Source organism: Geotrypetes seraphini, chromosome 3 (genome assembly GCF_902459505.1).
Source record: "Geotrypetes seraphini chromosome 3, aGeoSer1.1, whole genome shotgun sequence".
NCBI lineage: Eukaryota > Metazoa > Chordata > Amphibia > Gymnophiona > Dermophiidae > Geotrypetes > Geotrypetes seraphini.
This window is the reverse complement of record NC_047086.1, coordinates 21,764,716-21,785,396: the sequence shown is the minus strand read 5'-3', so window position 1 is coordinate 21,785,396 and position 20,681 is coordinate 21,764,716. Positions and strand designations below refer to the sequence as shown.

The 20,681-nt window shown below is 47.1% G+C and overlaps 1 protein-coding gene across 3 annotated transcripts in view; it reads right to left on the bottom strand.

Moving 5' to 3' along the window:
• The window catches only part of COQ3 (coenzyme Q3, methyltransferase), a 49,106-nt gene that overhangs the window by 11,715 nt on the left and 16,710 nt on the right, over nucleotides 1-20,681 (bottom strand). For 2 of the 3 annotated variants that reach the window (XM_033939621.1, XM_033939623.1), the window contains exons 2-5: nucleotides 12,930-13,035; nucleotides 10,908-11,054; nucleotides 9,133-9,232; nucleotides 563-805 (exon numbers count right to left, since the gene is read on the bottom strand). In XM_033939621.1, the coding sequence (XP_033795512.1) occupies nucleotides 563-805; nucleotides 9,133-9,232; nucleotides 10,908-11,054; nucleotides 12,930-13,035 (596 nt within the window). The remainder of the gene's footprint in view (nucleotides 1-562; nucleotides 806-9,132; nucleotides 9,233-10,907; nucleotides 11,055-12,929; nucleotides 13,036-20,681) is intronic. The other variant, XM_033939622.1, reaches the window with a different exon arrangement.

The following is a 20,681-nucleotide window of genomic DNA, read 5'->3' as shown; positions in this document are numbered from 1 at the left end:
CACCGTTCCCGTCCCCGCGGATAACCGCGGGAAATAATCCCATTTCATTTTTTAGTGTCTATTTCAGCCTCAGTCCTTCTACACTAGCATTCTTCAAAGCAAAGCTTGAGGGTCAGTGGTTGTGGCCATTCATACTCCGATTCTTATGTGAGCCAAGGATAATGAAGCCATTGTGACATCTCTGATGTGATTGGCTCCTAGGCACTGGTGGAATGAGGCATTATGACATCACAATATCTGTTCTGGATACCAGAGACTGTCATTCTGTAGTGTCTGTTTCAACCTCAGTCCTTCTACACCAGCATTCTTCAAAGCAAAGCTTGCGGGTCAGTAGTTGTGGCCATTCATACTCTGATGCTTCCCTCTCTCCTTAAAGAATGACATGAAGATTGTTTACCACGGTTATCCGGATACGGTGATGAATTTTGTTACCGTGTCATTCTCTAATAACTAGCATGCTTCATGCCAGTAGGTTTTGAAGTATTTAAGACAGAACAAAACTGCCTGCTAGAATACCCCCCTAACCAATTAAAAAAAAAAAAATAAAAAAGTCAAACCTTACTTTTAACACTTGATAACAGCATTTTATAAATGACTCCACATCACCCACATGCTCTACTACTTCCGAAGCAACAACTGCAGTAAATGTCTCTGCAGAGCCTGCCACAATTTCTTCCAGGGTATTGGTTTTGTACTGGACCAGCTTGTCTAGAGCTGGATCAAATGACTTGTGGAGCTCAGCTGTTTTAATATTATCTTCCAAAGGATCAATTCCAGTAACCACAGCTCCCAGTCTGCCTAAAGGCTAAAGATAAAAAAACACAACAGATCATCGCTTTCATTAATAAACAATCACATTTTTCTTTTTAAAGCATACTTTTGTTAGCAAACACAAGAGTCATTAGCTCAAACATTTTTCCTTTCAACTCCAAGTGCACCTACTGTGATGCTCCTCATGAGCGGCACTTCTTTTGGCTTAAACTAGCTGTTTCAATTATTTAACAGGAAAACTACTCATGCACAATGAAGCCAATCTCCAGGGTCCAGCTTTCCAAAGCTTGCCAACAAACTGATGTTCTTCAAATAATTTTTAAAAATTTTATTTATTTAAAAACTTTATATATGCTCTCCTTGAACATGTTAATTGGCAGCTGAAAAGGTCCCTACTTTAAAATATTGCTAAAAGAATAATATGAACTTCTAGTGTTAACACTTCTCTAGTTAAAAAAAAAATATATATATATATAAATCAAATTTAGTTGACAAACGACAAATTAGGTTCTTACCTTGATAATCTGGGTTCTGTTAAGATACACAAGAGTCGTACTTTAACTGTTTTGTTTTGTTTTTTAATTCTTTTTCATTTTTACATATTACAACAAGTGTATCAGAAAAAATCATTCAAACTTATAAAATACACTTGATTATCTTTCCTGTATCACTTTAAATATAACATTTAAACCCCCCCTTTCCCATTTCAGTCAATCCCTATATTCTATAATATATTGAATATTATATACTATTCCTAACATCTAAGACAATTAATATCAGGTCAGAAAACCCTCCCTTCCCCTCCCTCCCTTTACAAAAGTTCCATTCCTAATACATCAAAAATATTTATATATTTTTATACATTATAGGATTTAATAAAATATTACCCACCCACATCCCATCATTTCAAATATCTTACTTTGGGAAAATGTTTACTCATTGCAAGTTTGTTAATGGTCCCCAAATTTTTTGAAATTTACCAAAATATCCTCTCTGTGTTGCTAATGTGCGTTCCATTTTATATATATGACAAATAGAATTCCACCAAAAATTGTAGTTTAATCTGTCATAATTTTTCCAATTGAATGTAATCTGTTGAATGGCAACTCCAGTCAAAATAAATAAAAGCTTGTTATTATTATAACTTTAACTTTTGATTCCCATTCCCATAGAATTGCAGAAGGGTATCACTAAGATCTTGAATTCATCCTCCTTCTGCAGTGAAGAACAGCTCCCTCTTCAGTTGGTAGCAAAGCAATCAAACTCCACTGAAACAGATGAAAAGAGAAGGAGAAGCACAGGGAATTTCCCTAGCAACAAACATTCTGCTCTGCTCTGAAATTTAGGAAACAGAACAATGATCAATTAACATTTAACAAGCAAACAGTGAACAATAAATCACGCACATGAGTAGCTAGGACTCGGAATCAACCTGCTATATGCAACTAGTAGGGGTTAGAGGACCCTGCAAAGGGAAAGATAATAGGAAACTCCTGTTCCTGTAAAAACATTTATGCTTAATCTTAGGAACTGTAGAAGAGGACTCGAGACAGATACTGGCAACGTCCGAAGCAGAAATCAAGTTAATCTAAAGTTTGCATAGGGAGAGCAGTATGGACTAGAGAGTTGCGCAGGGACAGAAATCCCACCCGTCCCCACTGGAATCCCCACCATCCCCGCCCTCACCCCATAAAAGTTACCTGCCCCCATAAAAAGCAGCAATTACTTCAGAAAGTTTTGATTTTTTTTAAGTCTGTGGTTAAAGGAATTATCTTCCAAAAGGAAGTACCGTATTTTCACTCATATACCGCGCACCCGTGTAAAACGCGCACATGGGTATAGCGCGCGGGAAACTGTAATTTATGTAAATAAATTTTTATATACCGCGCACACCCGTATACCGCGCATGCCGCCCGACACCCGTCACCGCCCGACTCTCCTTTTGCCCACCCCGACTCTCCTCTGGCCATCCCGACTCTCCTTTAGCCTGCCCCGACTCTCCTCTCCCCCTTGAAGTCCTGTCCCCACCCTGAAAGCCTGATGCCTCCCCCCCGATGTCCGATTCACCCCCCCCCCCGCAGGACTGCTCGCACCCCCACCCCGAAGGACCGCTCGCACGCACTCGCCCCCGCACCCCCACCCCGAAGGACCGCTCACACGCACTCGCACCCGCACCCCCACCCCGAAGGACCGCTCGCACCCCCACCCCAAAGGACCGCTCGCACCCCCACAGCCTCCCGACCCCCCCCATCATGTAGAAGCTCCTACCATTGTCCTGCTGCTTCCTCTGCCGGCGGTCCCGGCCCTTCTGTGAGCCCTGCGTCTGCGCTGCTTTCTCTTCCGGCGGTCCCGCCCTTTCTCTGACGTCAGCTTCTCCATGATGGGGGGGGGTGGGGAGGCTGTGGGGGTGTGAGTGGTCCTTCGGGGTGAGGGTGCGAGCGGTCCTGCGGGGGGTGAATCGGACATCGGGGGGGAACTATGTAAAAAAAAAGTTGTAAAACACGCTCATGCGTATAACGCGCATAGTTATGCACGGTTTGTAAAATCGTGTATAACGCACGCATTATATGCGTGAAAATATGGTATATACACAATTTTTCTCCTTACAAAAAATCATAAATATTCAATAATGCATAAAGACAAGTTGACACCAAATAGTCAGTACCGTCATGATATGTATTGTGAGTGTCCTGCAACAGGTTCGGGTGCCTTCGCTAAAAACTAAGGGCTCATTTTACTAAGCTGCGCTAGCGGGTTTAGCGCGTACTAAATTGCCCCGCATGCTAGACGCTAACGCCAGCATTGAGCTGGCATTAGTTCTTGGCGCATAGCGCGCGCTAATCGGCAGCGCATGCTAAAACCGCTAGCGCACCTTAGTAAAAGGAGCCCTAAGTCTTAAGGAATTTGGGGTTTTTTTTAACCTTACAATGTAAGTACAGTACTATCTGCACATCTTTCTCAGCCTAAATGTATAGAGTCTATACATTTAGGCTGAGAAAGATGTGCAGATAGTACTTACATTGTAAGGTTAAAAAAAAACCCAAAATTCCTTAAGACTAAGTTCTCTGGTGAAAAGAATCACTGAGGAACAAAGGATAACCATTACCAGCATATGTATCGATATTTCTTTTTTTTTTTAATGTTTAAATTTTTACTGAAAATTTTTGGGATCCAAAAAATATATATTCACATCAACAGATTACAAATGCAACCGAACACCTTAAGCAACGAGAAAAATATTAAGAAAAACATACAAACAGTGCAATTTTCACCCCCTAGCCATCCCTCCCAACCCCCCACCCCACTACTAGAATATCCAAAAACCGTTACCCACTAAATCCCATACTACCCCTCCCCACTAGCAGAGTAAGAGAGGACCAGACCCTTGGGTACCCATTAAAGAGAATCCACAACATTTTCCACTGACAGTATATTTATACATAGGGAGGAGGGGGGATGGTATAAAGTTCTATTTAAAGGTTAATCAATAGATAAGAATACAATATTTATATGATATTTTTGATTGAAATATTTGAGGGAAGGGTGGGTGGGGAGGGAATAAATTTATGTATTTACGATGACAATAGAAAGAAATTCAAGTGATGTGTAAAAGTTTTAAATGATGTAATATTGTGTACTTGTTGTAAGATGAAAAAATGAATAAAGAATTTGAAAAAAAAAGAGAATCTACAATGGCTCCCACTTTGAGCCAAGTGGTTGTATGGGGTACATACTTGAAACGACGTTGAGCCACCGCCATCTCCATCCTCCCCAGGGACACCAAGCGAGTAAGCCAAGCCGCATGTGATGGGGCCACCTGGTTTTTCCAATGATTAGCTACTAGACATTTGGCTGCCGCCAGCCCCAAGTGGAGTAGTTTAGTTTGCCATACATGGTCCTGGACATTGGCCAATCCTAGCAGACAATTCTGAGGTGTCACCCCCACAGAGATCCCAATAAGGGCAGACAATATTTGTACCACACCAGTCCAAAATGGGTGTATAAGTAAACAATCCCACCAAATATGTAAGAAAGACCCCACAGTTGTTCCACACCTCCAACATCGATCAGACACCCCGGGAAACATCCTATGCAGCGGCTCCGGTGTATAATACCACCGGGTCAAGACCTTATAGGCATTCTCCTGAACCAAAGCACAGCTTATAGACCTCCTCACAGATAACTCCCCATGCTTCAGCCGTTAGTGCCATCCCCAGATCCCTCTCCCAAGATTTCTGAAAAGAAAACTGCACTGTCGAGAGACCCCTCCAGTACCGATACACCACCGAAAGCGGTCGAGGTACCTTCTGGAGGAGCAACCACATATCCTCTAGATGTTCCTTCTCCATGGGAGGCTGAGAACCCCAACCCTGAGCTAGCATAAAGTGATGGACCTGAAAATAGGCTAAATAGTCACCAGAAGGCAAGTCAAATTTCCACTGAAGCACGGCAAAAGAGAGAATCCCAGTTGTCCCCAACAGGTCTCTAAATTTAAGCAATCCCTTATTGGCCCACCGATGAAATACCCGATTGTCCTGTCCCACCCAAAATTGTGGCTCCACTTGTATAAACGCCAGAGAGGACACCGATGCCCCAGTTCCCAATTTAACCCGTACCCGAGTCCATAATTGTGCCAAATGACTAACAAATGGATTATCAATATTCAGGAACCAATTATGGAGAGATCCTGACCCCCAAAGTTTGTGTTTCAACAACCCTGGACCCCCATGATCTTGTTCCAGCTTCACCCCCCATTTATGTTCCCCCATTTCCCAGTCCAGCACCATTTTTATCTGTGCCGACTGATAGTACCACCATAAATTGGGCACCCCTCTCCCCCCTAGGCCATAGGGCTTGGAAGAGCCAAGATCTCAATGATCTGCTTCCTGAGTTTCTGTTTTTATGGCTCAGAAAAAAAACTATGGCCCTGCGCTGTGTCGAAGCAGAGGGAAAACATGTGATCTAAGTCTTAGTGTTGCTCATGAGTGAGCACTGGATAGCTGAGGTTTGCGGAGTCTCCATGTTTAAGGAGAGACTCCGTAATTATCTCCCAAAACACTGAGAGCTTAAACAGCTTGCGCACTGTCGGGTCCTCTCAGAGATCCAGAGCCTCCACCTGATCAGGATCCAGCCCCCCATGCTGAGATGCAGAATCATCTGCTATAGAGGACCCAGACTGGGAGAGTAAAGGTATATTTACTGAATCTTCCAGTTCCCAGTCCTCATCTGACTGGACCCCCATCTCTTGCACATGACTTTGTTGGGGTTAACATGTGTCTCTTAGAGAGAGAGACCCCCGGCAACAGCATAGCCATGACTCCTGAGGATTTCATGTGGCTGCTGTTAATCAATTATGCTTCATACATCATATTAATTAATTCTGGAGGAAAGCCCTGTCCAGGACACCCAGAAGCCCCTGCAGTCACTCTCTTGTCTCTTTCTGGGGTTTTGTAGCAGGTGTGCAGCTGCGCTTTTTCAGGGATCCGGCCCTCAGCTACCGACAGGGGATAGCTCGGTAGACCTGTTTTGTAATTTTGAGTTTACGCCCAGCAGTGTCTACAATGAGCTATCCAAACTCAAGGCTGACAAAGCGATGGGGCCAGACAACCTACACCCCAGGGTACTCAGGGAGTTAAGTGACACCTTGGCGGAACCGCTATCCACACTCTTCAATCTCTCCCTTAGTACAGGAAGAGTCCCGCTAGACTGGAAAATGGCTAATGTCATTCCACTCCACAAAAAAGGATGCAGGACGGAGGCTGCGAACTACAGACCAGTGAGTCTCACATCAATAGTGAGCAAACTAATGGAAACTCTAATCAAACGCCAATTGGATACGATCCTGAACGAGGAGAATCTATGAGATCCCCGTCAACATGGGTTTACAAAGGGGAGGTCCTGCCAATCCAACCTGATCAGCTTCTTTGACTGGGTGACGGGGAAGCTGGATATTGGGGAGTCCCTGGACATCGTGTACTTGGATTTCAGCAAAGCATTTGATAGCGTACCACACTGCAGGTTGTTGAGCAAGATGAGCTCTATAGGATTGGGTGACACATTGACTACATGGGTTGGGGACTGACTTGGAGGTAGACTTCAGAGGGTGGTGGTGAATACTACCCCCTCCGAAACGACAGAGCTGATCAGTGGAGTGCCGCAGGGCTCGGTCTTAGGCCCGATCCTATTCAACATCTTCATAAGGGACTTGGCTGAGGGGCTTCAAGGTAAATTAACATTATTCGCCGATGACGCCAAACTATGCAATATAGTAGGCAAGAGCACAACAGGGCCTGACAAAAACTCAATGCCCGACAGTATGTCGCACGACCTTCTCCTACTGGAGCATTGGTCCAGGACCTGGCAACTAAGTTTCAATGCCAAAAAATGCAAGGTCATGCATCTTGGCAGCAAAAATCCATGCAAGACTTACACCCTTAATGGTGAGATCCTAGCGAGGACTGTAGCAGAAAGAGATTTAGGGGTGATCATCAGTGAGGACATGAAGACTGCTAATCAAGTGGAGAAAGCTTCATCAAAGGCCAGACAAATCATAGGTTGTACACGCAGGAGTTTCGTCAGCTGTAAGCCCGAAGTCATAATGCCATTATATAGGTCCATGGTGAGACCCCATCTGGAATACTGTGTACAATTCTGGAGGCCACATTACCGCAAAGATGTGCTGAGACTTGAGTCAGTCCAGCGAATGGCCACCCGGATGGTCACAGGACTCAGAGATCTCCCATATGAGGAATGGCTGGATAAATTGCAGCTCTACACACTAGAGGAATGCAGGGAGAGGGGAGACATGATCAAGACGTTCAAATACCTCACGCGCCGTATCGAGGTGGAGGAGGATATCTTCTTTTTCAAAGGTCCCACGACAAGAGGGCATCCGTGGAAAATCAGGGGCGGGAAATTGCATAGCGACACCAGGAAATACTTCTTCACCGAGAGGGTGGTGGATCGATGGACTAGTCTTCTACTACAGGTAATTGAGGCCAGCAGCGTGCCTGATTTTAAGACTAAATGGGATCAACATGTGGGATCTCTTCACAGAGAGGTAAGGGAGGGTCATTGTTGTAGGCAGACTGGATGGGCCATGGCCCTTATCTGCCGTCACTTTCTATGTTTCTATTGCTTTTTTACTGCTCTAGCCAAGCTTTCTGACCTGGAACTCGAGTCATCTGGAAACCAACACCCCCAAGGGAACTAGAGGGGGCTAAGCCAGTGGAACCCACCCCTCCTCATGCATTGTATGACACATGGAACATGGATGATCCTTGAGACGCCATCCAGTGCAAATCTGGCATGAATCCAAAGCATCCTGGCCTGAGTCGTCCATTCTAAATCAAGTTGTTTTGAGGTAGATAGAGGCTTTTATTTCCAAATCATAAAATCCAAGATGGTTGCAATGGCAATGATTTTAGCACCAAAAACGGCTCTTGGGATCTACACTAAGGGTCAAATTTGAGCAATTTTAGGATTTTAGGGGTAGGGAACCCTGGCTCTTGCTCCAGAATCCCCAAAAATGACTTTTACAGACATCCCCTCCCTTACAGTTCTAAAGCTGTCAAGCCTTGTACTCACTATGCCATGCAAGTGTTGGGAGTTGCCTGTGCTGAAGCTGCAGTTAGCTTACTGGGAGAATTTCTGCCTGGAACTGGACTGCCTCTCAGAACCCACAACTGATCTGAGACCTCAACATCTACTGGATCTCAAGCACAGAGTCGGGGGGAAGGAACACAGTCAGCCCTAATCCTGGAGAAAACTGCTATGGAGTCACTCAGCCTGCACTCAAGCCCTCTGCAACAGAACATGGGATGAGCCTTGCTCCCAAGGGAACAGTCCCTGAGCCCTGGAACTGTTAGTACAGGCCGGTGAAGTAGGTGCCCTGAAAATAAAGGAAAAATAAACATGAGCAGAAGAAACAGGCTCCTACCATCTTGTGTGTAAAGAGACAAACTGAGGAACTGAAGCACAGCCCAGAGAGATGGGAGGCGGAACAAAAAATTCTAATGAGGCTATTTGTACAAATTCTCACATGAACAGATTGACTACCTGAAGGTTCAGGAATGATGCGCCTGTTGCACTAGAAATGTGTTTGCCTTTATTTGTGCATTCAAGTGGCCAACATGGCAACCACACTACTTTTATTTAACGTGAAAACCTATGCAATACTAATCCTGGCTCTGCAGTAGATTTTAAAATGAAAATGCTAAGAAAATACTGATCTACTGAGCTCCTATCAATAAAAAAGCCGAGACCTACATAAATAATTTTTAAGAAACAAATTAAATTTCCTCCCATTTTTGTGTTACTAAAGAAAAGAAGAAAGAAAAAACAAACATGTAACATATTTACCTCAGATAACAATCCTCCACCACAGCCAACATCCAGAAGCGTCATTCCAGCCAGAGGGCTTCCAGTGTCATGGTCACCAACCCGATTTATCAGTGTGTCTCTAGGAAAATGAGACCAGAGTATGTGTGTGGGAGGAAAAGGTAGTTTATATACAGTAATTCAATTAATTTAACCTAGACGTCACTATAATCTTTGAATCAAGTACTTTACCACAATAGTTTCCGATTAATCTTAGTTATCTGTGCACCTGGACCCATTGTACATCCTAAGCTGTCCATCTTAAGCATCAGACATTAACACATCTTCTTAACACCTCTTCGCACCTCTTAGCTGCAAACACTGATTTAATTTAGGCTTACCAAGGCTGGCTGCAATGACATTTCCTAAGGTCAGACATGAATGATATGATCTCCCATAGGCCTTTGCTGACATTGGTTAGGGTAACCGAAAATGCTGATTGCTAGCAATGCTAGGCAATCCAATCGGGTGTTCAAGATTTCCCCAATGAATATGCACGAGATCTATTTGCATGCACTGCTTTCATTGTATGCTAATAGATCTCATGCATATTCATTGGGGAAATCCTGAAAACCCAACTGGATTGTGGCCCTCGAGGACCGACTTTGACACCTGTGTTCTAGTGCAATAGGTGTGTCATTCTGGCAAGTGGGATGTACAAAAACAGTCCCAGAAATCTAGAACGGGATGACTGCGTTGGCATGAAGCACTGAGGCCCCAAAAGCGGAGTCCTCCCTTGCCACATCCACTCTGTAAAACTTAGCAAATGTATATACTGTAGCGTGAAACATAGAAACATGATGGCGAATAAAATAATGAACGAGCAGAGCAGAGCAGAGCAGAAACACTCCTTCCGGCTCACGTGCAGAAAGGAAAAACTGTAGGAGGCAGTAGAGCTCTCAGTGAAATCAGAGTGTTATACAAAAAATCCGTAGTGGATTCCTTCAGCAAAGGCTTGCAGCCATGGGGAGATAACCCACTTGTCCAGAATGACACACCTATTGCACTGGAAATGCAATTAAAGACCCCACCAATGCCCCCCATAGACTACTGGTGCTGTGCCTGTTCAGCTAAAACAGCAGCTGGAAGATGAAGACCACCGACTCAGACAAGCATATAAAAATAGTTCCAGATGCATGTTTCTTCGGTCTGCCAGTCAGACCGTGTTACAACTCGAGACCACAAACCCCCACAGATCTTCAGGGGACTCAGGACTGACACAGATGCCACACAACCTGCGCTCTAGCTTCAACTAGGAGTGAGCTTCACTACCAGGGGAACGGTCCTCAAGCCACCAAAAGTGTTAGTGCAGGTTGGCTAGGTATGTTCCCTGAAAAAAGGGATGCCCCCCCCCCACCCAGCTACAAATCTCCGACAGAGAGTGCCTGTGTCTGCATCCAGGCAGAGCTGCCCCAATGAACCTAGGGACCTCTGTAGCACGGAGAAGCCTCTAAAAATGAGACAAAAAAGTCTGAACATAACAAATCGAACAGAGCAGATCAGAAAGACGCCTTCAACTCACGTGTAGAAGAAAAAACAACTGAGGAGCAGAGCATAGTGCAGAGATAGGGGAAGTGGAACCGAAAAACATAAATGATGTCTTCTACACTAACTTGTGAGTAGAGGTGAATAACTTGCTGCTTTAAGACTCATATGCATTTTGTACTAGAAGGCTATCAGTGTAGTTGGCACTCTGAAACATAACATTCAGAGCTTGAATTACAAACAAAATAGGAAGAAAGTGGTGAAAACAATACCTAATAAATGGAACTCTAATGTTGTTCATAGTATGGAGGGCTGAATAGACACCTTCTTCATCCCACCATTTGTGAGCCCACATTTGGAATTTCTGCATTTCTTTAGGATCCACCGAATGGGACGTATGCATCCACTTTACCGTATACCTACAGCAAAGACAGAGAATGTACACATAGTACCTGGATACATATTGACAAAACAAGAAACAAGATTTCATAACTTCTGGAAACACTGTCAACCAAAGGCATCTGAACATCCGCAGTTCATTAAATAAAATGAAGAAAAAAGTTAATATTTGACCTAGCAACATGCTAGCAAGGTCTTACGGAAAGCTAGAGTTTACAAAGTATTCTAGTGGGACCAATATTTAGGAAAGATTAGGTTCTTACCTTGATAATCCTCTTTCTGGTAGAAAGGTACATTAGTCTTGACCAGTGAAACGTACCAAAGCAGTCCCCTGAAACTAAGGCCGGACCCAAATGTGGCGTTCCTGTGTACTGCCATGTCCACTCTGTAAAATTTTCTAAAAGTATGGAGGGTGGACCATGTACTACTGCCCAAGGAATTTAGAGCAGCTACTGCCTGGGACTCTGCCTATGAAGATGGAATGAAGTGGAATGTGCCCTCAAAGAGATGGGCAGCTGTTTACCACAGCCAATGTACACAGATAAAATCACCATGCAAATCTATCTGGAAATAGAAGCCTTTGTAGCTGGCCTTACCAAAAAATTATACATCACCTCAAGGTAACGGAAAATAAGTTAATATTCAGCAACTTCAACACTCTCTCGTTTTTTCGAACCCATGGGCCGGAACGCGGATAGCTGAACATCCTGATTTACATGGAAGGCTGAAACCACTTTTGGCAAAAAAGAAGGTACCATGTACAGAGACCCCAGCCCTGTAAATTTGAGAAATGGCTCTCTGCATGAGAGGGCCTGCAACTCCGAGACTCTTCTTGCCAAGGTAATAGCCACCAGAAAAACAGGTCTTAACAGAGCAGATCAGAAAAACATCTTCCAACTCAGGGGTAGAAGAAAGACTGGGGAGGAAGGAGGAGGAGCCAAAAAAGGTAGACGTCTTCTACACAACTTGCAGTTAGAGAGGAAAATAATCCACTCGTCAAGAGAAAATGATTTAAATGGCTAGAAGAGGCTCCTAACTATTTAAAATTGCCTATCCAGGGCCAACTGGGCATATTCAGCAGAACTTAACCAGATAATGTGGTTAAAAATGTTGGGTTAGCACCCAACCCAAAACCAGCTATTTTGAGGGTGTTTTGGGGGTGGAGGCAGCACTTGACCAGTTAAGTATCAGTATTCAGCACTTAACTGGCTAAAGTCAATCCTATCTTTATACAGTTCACCATAGCCAGTTAAGTGCTGAATATTGCACATAACTCGCTATGTTTTTGCCAGCCCTGTACACCCAGAAATGCAATGCCAGAGCCCGGACATGGCTCCGTATTCAATTTCCAGGGATAATGCTAGTGGTGGTCAGCAAAATGCTGATCACCACCAACAATATAGAGGGGATATGATAGAGACTTACAAGATCATGAAGGGCATAGAGAGAGTAGAGAGGGACAGATTCTTCAAACTTTCGAAAAATAAGAGAACAAGAGGGCATTCAGAAAAGTTGAAAGGGGACAGATTCAAAACGAATGCCAGGAAGTTCTTCTTTATCCAACGTGTGGTGGACACCTGGAATGCGCTTCCAGAGGACGTAATAGGGCAGAGTATGGTATTGGGGTTCAAGAAAGGATTGGACAGTTTCCTGCTGGAAAAGGGGATAGAAGGGTATAAATAGAGGATTACTGCACAGGTCCTGGACCTGTTGGGCCACCGCGTGAGCGGACTGCTGGGCACGATGGACCTCAGGTCTGACCCAGCGGAGGCATTGCTTATGTTCTTAATTCTTTTTATTGGTCAGTACCAACCATTTTATTGCCTTTATAAACCATTCTGTACTTATATTTCCATATTAGCCCACAAATCTTATGCTTACGTGTTACCACTTACTTGCTGCTCATCAGTGTAGAAAGGTGAGAGACGGTCCTGCTCTTAGACTTCAGGAGCACAATGCTATTACAACTCCCTTTAAAGCCTCTTGGTTTCATCTTGTCCACTAGAAAGATTAAAGTAATATCAGAAACTGCTCTTAAGATAAACATATTTGGCACATCGGGGAAAGGGCATCGGCTTCCCATAACCTGTCTTTGACCTTGCTACATTATCTCTCGTTTCTAACTGGTCAGAAATTATTATACCATAATTGCTACACAAAAAGGTAATTATAATTATAATAAATTTATAAAGATCTGGGGGCCATTGACAGCCTACTGTAATGAATAGATGCCATTTTCTATTGGAAGTATATTTGCAAATGGGGGGGAGAGGGGGAGGGTGGGTTGACCAAATTATATGGAAGGTTTTAACATATAAATAAGAGTATTTATATTTGTATATTTTTGATTAAATATGAATGGAATGGGAGGGTGGGAAGGGAATAAACTTATGTATCTGAATATATTAAGAAAATTCAAGCGATGTATTTAATCTTAAATGTTTTATTAATTGTACACTTGATGTAACTTTTTAAAAATGAATAAAGAATTACAAAAAAAAAAAAAAGAAATTATTATACCAGAGTTTTCATGGCAACAGCGTTCCACAAAGCTCACTCCCTTGAAAAGATATCAACAGCACCTCAGATTACTTTTAGGTACTGCTGAGCATCATACATAATAATTTGGCCTTTTTTTTAAAAAAAAAAAAACAACTTCATATATTTTTCTTCTTCTGTAATATTTAAAATGTTTAACTGTCTTTACAGCTGATGTACCTACGCGAAGAATCATCGCTAAATCAGCTAAAAACATTCTTATTTTTGGATGCACTTGAAACCTAACTGCCCCTTATAAGGGCGAGCCTATGCTGATTTTCCCAACAACCCTTAAGAACATAAGAATAGCCATACTGGGTCAGACCAATGGTCCATCAAGCCCAGTAGCCCGTTCTCACGGTGGCCAATCCAGGTCCCTAGTACCTGGCCAGAACCCAAAGAGTAGCAACATTCCATACAGAATCTTAAAGAATAGCAAGATTCCGGAACCCCAATGAGAGCAACATTCCAGAGCTGAGATTGTGATGTCATAATGTCTCAGAGCCAACCTCATCAATGATGTTACAATGACTTAATTGTCCTATACTTTGCTCACCTAGGAACATAAGAACAGCCGTATTAGGTCAGACCTACAGTCATAAGAACATAAGAATAGCCTTACTGGGTCAGACCAATGGTCCATCAAGCCCAGTAGCCCGTTCTCACAGTGGCCAATTCAGATCACTAGTACCTGGCCAAAACCCAAGGTGTAGCAACATTCTATGCTACCAATTCAGGGCAACCCTTCCTAATGTTCTTCCCCCTATCTGTAGAATATTGTAGTTCTCACCTTTCTACCTTTTGTTCCTGTTTGTTCAAGTTTTAAACGTCTTTGAATGTATCAGCTACCCTAAAAGATACCTGTTGAGGGAGAGAGTCTTCTGTGCAGTACTCGAGGCAGGGAAGCAGCACAGAGGCAGGAGAGAGGTCAGAAGCGCGAGGGCGAGCGGCAAAATCCAACGCAGCTTCGGGGCAGCGGCGAGTAGCCCCGCCCACCCCCACCACATCAGCAGTAGGCGCCGGGCCCCTCCATAAAAGGAGGAGAGCCGACGGTCAAGCCACTGTTGAGGGAGAGAGTCTTCTGTGCAGTACTCGAGGCAGGGAAGCAGCACAGAGGCAGGAGAGAGGTCAGAAGCGCGAGGGCGAGCGGCAAAATCCAACGCAGCTTCGGGGCAGCGGCGAGTAGCCCCGCCCACCCCCACCACATCAGCAGTAGGCGCCGGGCCCCTCCATAAAAGGAGGAGAGCCGACGGTCAAGCCACTGTTGAGGGAGAGAGTCTTCTGTGCAGTACTCGAGGCAGGGAAGCAGCACAGAGGCAGGAGAGAGGTCAGAAGCGCGAGGGCGAGCGGCAAAATCCAACGCAGCTTCGGGGCAGCGGCGAGTAGCCCCGCCCACCCCCACCACATCAGCAGTAGGCGCCGGGCCCCTCCATAAAAGGAGGAGAGCCGACGGTCAAGCCACTGTTGAGGGAGAGAGTCTTCTGTGCAGTACTCGAGGCAGGGAAGCAGCACAGAGGCAGGAGAGAGGTCAGAAGCGCGAGGGCGAGCGGCAAAATCCAACGCAGCTTCGGGGCAGCGGCGAGTAGCCCCGCCCACCCCCACCACATCAGCAGTAGGCGCCGGGCCCCTCCATAAAAGGAGGAGAGCCGACGGTCAAGCCACTGTTGAGGGAGAGAGTCTTCTGTGCAGTACTCGAGGCAGGGAAGCAGCACAGAGGCAGGAGAGAGGTCAGAAGCGCGAGGGCGAGCGGCAAAATCCAACGCAGCTTCGGGGCAGCGGCGAGTAGCCCCGCCCACCCCCACCACATCAGCAGTAGGCGCCGGGCCCCTCCATAAAAGGAGGAGAGCCGACGGTCAAGCCACTGTTGAGGGAGAGAGTCTTCTGTGCAGTACTCGAGGCAGGGAAGCAGCACAGAGGCAGGAGAGAGGTCAGAAGCGCGAGGGCGAGCGGCAAAATCCAACGCAGCTTCGGGGCAGCGGCGAGTAGCCCCGCCCACCCCCACCACATCAGCAGTAGGCGCCGGGCCCCTCCATAAAAGGAGGAGAGCCGACGGTCAAGCCACTGTTGAGGGAGAGAGTCTTCTGTGCAGTACTCGAGGCAGGGAAGCAGCACAGAGGCAGGAGAGAGGTCAGAAGCGCGAGGGCGAGCGGCAAAATCCAACGCAGCTTCGGGGCAGCGGCGAGTAGCCCCGCCCACCCCCACCACATCAGCAGTAGGCGCCGGGCCCCTCCATAAAAGGAGGAGAGCCGACGGTCAAGCCACTGTTGAGGGAGAGAGTCTTCTGTGCAGTACTCGAGGCAGGGAAGCAGCACAGAGGCAGGAGAGAGGTCAGAAGCGTGAGGGCGAGCGGCAAAATCCAACGCAGCTTCGGGGCAGCGGCGAGTAGCCCCGCCCACCCCCACCACATCAGCAGTAGGCGCCGGGCCCCTCCATAAAAGGAGGAGAGCCGACGGTCAAGCCACTGTTGAGGGAGAGAGTCTTCTGTGCAGTACTCGAGGCAGGGAAGCAGCACAGAGGCAGGAGAGAGGTCAGAAGCGCGAGGGCGAGCGGCAAAATCCAACGCAGCTTCGGGGCAGCGGCGAGTAGCCCCGCCCACCCCCACCACATCAGCAGTAGGCGCCGGGCCCCTCCATAAAAGGAGGAGAGCCGACGGTCAAGCCACTGTTGAGGGAGAGAGTCTTCTGTGCAGTACTCGAGGCAGGGAAGCAGCACAGAGGCAGGAGAGAGGTCAGAAGCGCGAGGGCGAGCGGCAAAATCCAACGCAGCTTCGGGGCAGCGGCGAGTAGCCCCGCCCACCCCCACCACATCAGCAGTAGGCGCCGGGCCCCTCCATAAAAGGAGGAGAGCCGACGGTCAAGCCACTGTTGAGGGAGAGAGTCTTCTGTGCAGTACTCGAGGCAGGGAAGCAGCACAGAGGCAGGAGAGAGGTCAGAAGCGCGAGGGCGAGCGGCAAAATCCAACGCAGCTTCGGGGCAGCGGCGAGTAGCCCCGCCCACCCCCACCACATCAGCAGTAGGCGCCGGGCCCCTCCATAAAAGGAGGAGAGCCGACGGTCAAGCCACTGTTGAGGGAGAGAGTCTTCTGTGCAGTACTCGAGGCAGGGAAGCAGCACAGAGGCAGGAGAGAGGTCAGAAGCGCGAGGGCGAGCGGCAAAATCCAACGCAGCTTCGGGGCAGCGGCGAGTAGCCCCGCCCACCCCCACCACATCAGCAGTAGGCGCCGGGCCCCTCCATAAAAGGAGGAGAGCCGACGGTCAAGCCACTGTTGAGGGAGAGAGTCTTCTGTGCAGTACTCGAGGCAGGGAAGCAGCACAGAGGCAGGAGAGAGGTCAGAAGCGCGAGGGCGAGCGGCAAAATCCAACGCAGCTTCGGGGCAGCGGCGAGTAGCCCCGCCCACCCCCACCACATCAGCAGTAGGCGCCGGGCCCCTCCATAAAAGGAGGAGAGCCGACGGTCAAGCCACTGTTGAGGGAGAGAGTCTTCTGTGCAGTACTCGAGGCAGGGAAGCAGCACAGAGGCAGGAGAGAGGTCAGAAGCGCGAGGGCGAGCGGCAAAATCCAACGCAGCTTCGGGGCAGCGGCGAGTAGCCCCGCCCACCCCCACCACATCAGCAGTAGGCGCCGGGCCCCTCCATAAAAGGAGGAGAGCCGACGGTCAAGCCACTGTTGAGGGAGAGAGTCTTCTGTGCAGTACTCGAGGCAGGGAAGCAGCACAGAGGCAGGAGAGAGGTCAGAAGCGCGAGGGCGAGCGGCAAAATCCAACGCAGCTTCGGGGCAGCGGCGAGTAGCCCCGCCCACCCCCACCACATCAGCAGTAGGCGCCGGGCCCCTCCATAAAAGGAGGAGAGCCGACGGTCAAGCCACTGTTGAGGGAGAGAGTCTTCTGTGCAGTACTCGAGGCAGGGAAGCAGCACAGAGGCAGGAGAGAGGTCAGAAGCGCGAGGGCGAGCGGCAAAATCCAACGCAGCTTCGGGGCAGCGGCGAGTAGCCCCGCCCACCCCCACCACATCAGCAGTAGGCGCCGGGCCCCTCCATAAAAGGAGGCGGGCCAACGGCGCGCAGCCGTTCGGCGCGCGACGAAGGCGAGCGGCAAAGGCGCTCGCCTTAGCGAGAGCGCCTTTGCGAAGGGCCTTGAGAAGGGCCTAATCTAAACTCTTTATTCTACCACTCGATCAATCACACTCATCCTCTCTTCTTCACACACCCATACACTTTCTTACACTCTCAAACAGATAGTCAATCCTCCCTTGAACCTCTCAGACTCTACATATAATTTAAAAAAAAAAAAAAAAAAAAAAAAAAAAAAATTTTCTTTAATATCTCTATCTACATCTTTCTCCTTACATACTCTCTGACATCTCAACCTTTTCTTTTTTTTTTTTTTTCTACAGAAATAAATCCCTCTAACTTAGAAATGGCCGGGAGGACACGGAGTACCAAAGCTACTACCAAGATCGACACTCCAGCATCCAGAGGGACCCAGGGGATGGTCGAGGTCTGTACACAGAAGGCAGAGAGCGACATGGATCAGAGGGCAGAGGTCTCAGTGCAGACCGAGACCTTCCCCCCCCTCCCAAAGTGCACTGCAGTCTCTACGCAGACTGAGGAGCTGGGAAACTTAGACGAGGATATCTGGCAGGAACTACTGAGCCTCAGGGAGGAGGTACAACGCCTAAGAAGCATAAGGGATGACGAGGCCTTCATCGACGACGCCATCCTGGAACTGTCACACATCACTGAGAGAACCCACGACAGGTCCATCCTAGACACACCCAAACCCACACCACTGAACACAACGATTGGAGTACAGGAGATGATTGGAGATGCTGGTCCCTGGCAACTAGTAACCTCCTCTACGGGCAAGCGAAATAAACCCACCTCATTCTCACTCTCTTCTTCTTCTTTTTCTCTTCACCAGGATAGCCGTACATCTATACCACAGCTAACTCTCAGAAACAGATTTCAGATCTTACAGGATGGAACCACCGAGGAAACAGCGGAAGAGGCTCATGAGGATACCCAGCCCACAACGTCAAAACCAGAGCACGCAGACCGACCCCCTCGGAAGGAACGAAGAGTGGTAGTCATTGGTGACTCCATGCTAAGGGGCACTGAGGGACCAATTTGCAGGCCTAATTTGCAGGAGAGAGAGGTCTGCTGTCTCCCTGGAGCCAGGATCCAGGATATTACCGCTAGCCTTGACAATATTCTAAAACCTAACGATCATTTTCCCATGTTTCTCATCCATGTAGGCACAAACGACACTGCTAGGAACGACACAGAGAACATCCCCAGAGATTTTGGAGCGCTGGGAAAGAAGCTGAAGCAGATAGGAGCGCAGGTGGTCTTCTCGTCAATCCTTCCAGTGAGAAACAGAGGCAGAGCTAGAGATGAGCGTATTCAACGGACTAACGAATGGCTCCGCGAATGGTGCATAGAAATGAACTTCGGATTCCTGAACCACGGCGAGACGCTCCAGGGACTGCAGGGACCAGACGGACTCCACCTGACCAGAAGAGGTAGAAACGTATTTGGACATCGATTAGCCCGCCTACTCCATAGGGCTTTAAACTAGGTAAGTTGGGGGAGGGTACATACTTATATCCCAGAGCAGTAAGGAACCACCCTGAGGAGGCAAGTGGCAATCACACTACAAAGTCTAAGGTAAGTACCAAGGATACCCACAACATTTCAGGGAGAAAGATAACTGATAATTTAGGAGCCACACTAACTCACAAGGGAATCTCTTCACAGATATGGAGGGCTATGTATGTTAATGCACACAGCTTGGGAAATAAAATTCTAGAATTAGAGACTGAGATAACAAATGCCGATCTTGACGTGATAGCAATATCCGAAACCTGGTTCACGGAATCGCATGGGTGGGATATGGTTATACCAGGGTACAACCTACTTCGTTGCGACCGAGTGAGTAAATTGGGAGGAGGAGTAGCGCTATACACTAAGGAAAGCATCAAAACCACCAGAATCACAGATATTAGATACACCGGGGAAGCCCTCTGGGTGAACCTGGCCAGAGGGAAAGAAAAATGCCTATACCTTGGTGTGATATATAGACCTCCCAGGCAACAGGAGGACAAAGACATGGAATTAATTGAGGACATAGAGAACATCACGCTGCGCGGGGACTTAGTAATACTAGGAGACTTCAACATGCCAGATGCAGATTGGAACACACTCTCCGCGACTACGGGTAGCAGCAAAAGAATATTAAACTCCATAAAGGGGGCACGTCTCAAGCAAATGGTGTTGGAGCCCACCAGGGATCAGGCAATACTAGACCTGGTCCTCACCAACGGAGATAGCGTCACGGAAGTCTCAGTAGGAGACACACTGGCCTCCAGCGACCATAATATGGTATGGCTCAACCTTAAGAAAGGTTTCCCTAAGACAAACACAGCAACAAGGGTTCTCAACTTTAGAGGTACAGACTTCAGCAGCATGGGAGATTTTGTCCATCGGGAGCTATATAAACAAGCAAAATCTGACAATGTGGAGGGTATGTGGTCGTCTCTGAAATCCATACTACACGAAGCAACAGACCGATACATAAAGACAGTAAGTAAACGCAGGAGAAACAAAAAACCCCAATGGTTCAGTAAAGAAATTTCAGACCTAGTTAAACAGAAAAAAGACGCATTTATCACCTACAAACATCTAGGCAGAGAGGGGGCAAAAGAGTACTATCTAGACAGATCTAAAGCTGTCAAAACGGCAGTCAGAGAGTCCAAACTCCAAATGGAGGAAGAGTTAGCACGGAAAATTAAGAAAGGGGATAAATCTTTCTTCAGCTATATTAGTGACAGGAAAAGAAACAAAGATGGGATAGTACGCCTGAAGCAATCGGACGGTAACTTTGCGGAATCAGATTCTGAGAAGGCAGAACTACTAAACCAATACTTCTGTTCAGTATTCACCCGAGAAGCGCCGGGAGTTGGTCCACAGCTGCAGACGGGAGATAACCAGAAAGACCCGTTTCAAGATTTTGAATTTACGCCCAGTAGCGTCTACGACGAACTATCAAGACTCAAAGTAAAAAAAGCCATGGGACCAGATAACCTACATCCCAGAATGCTAAGGGAGTTAAGGG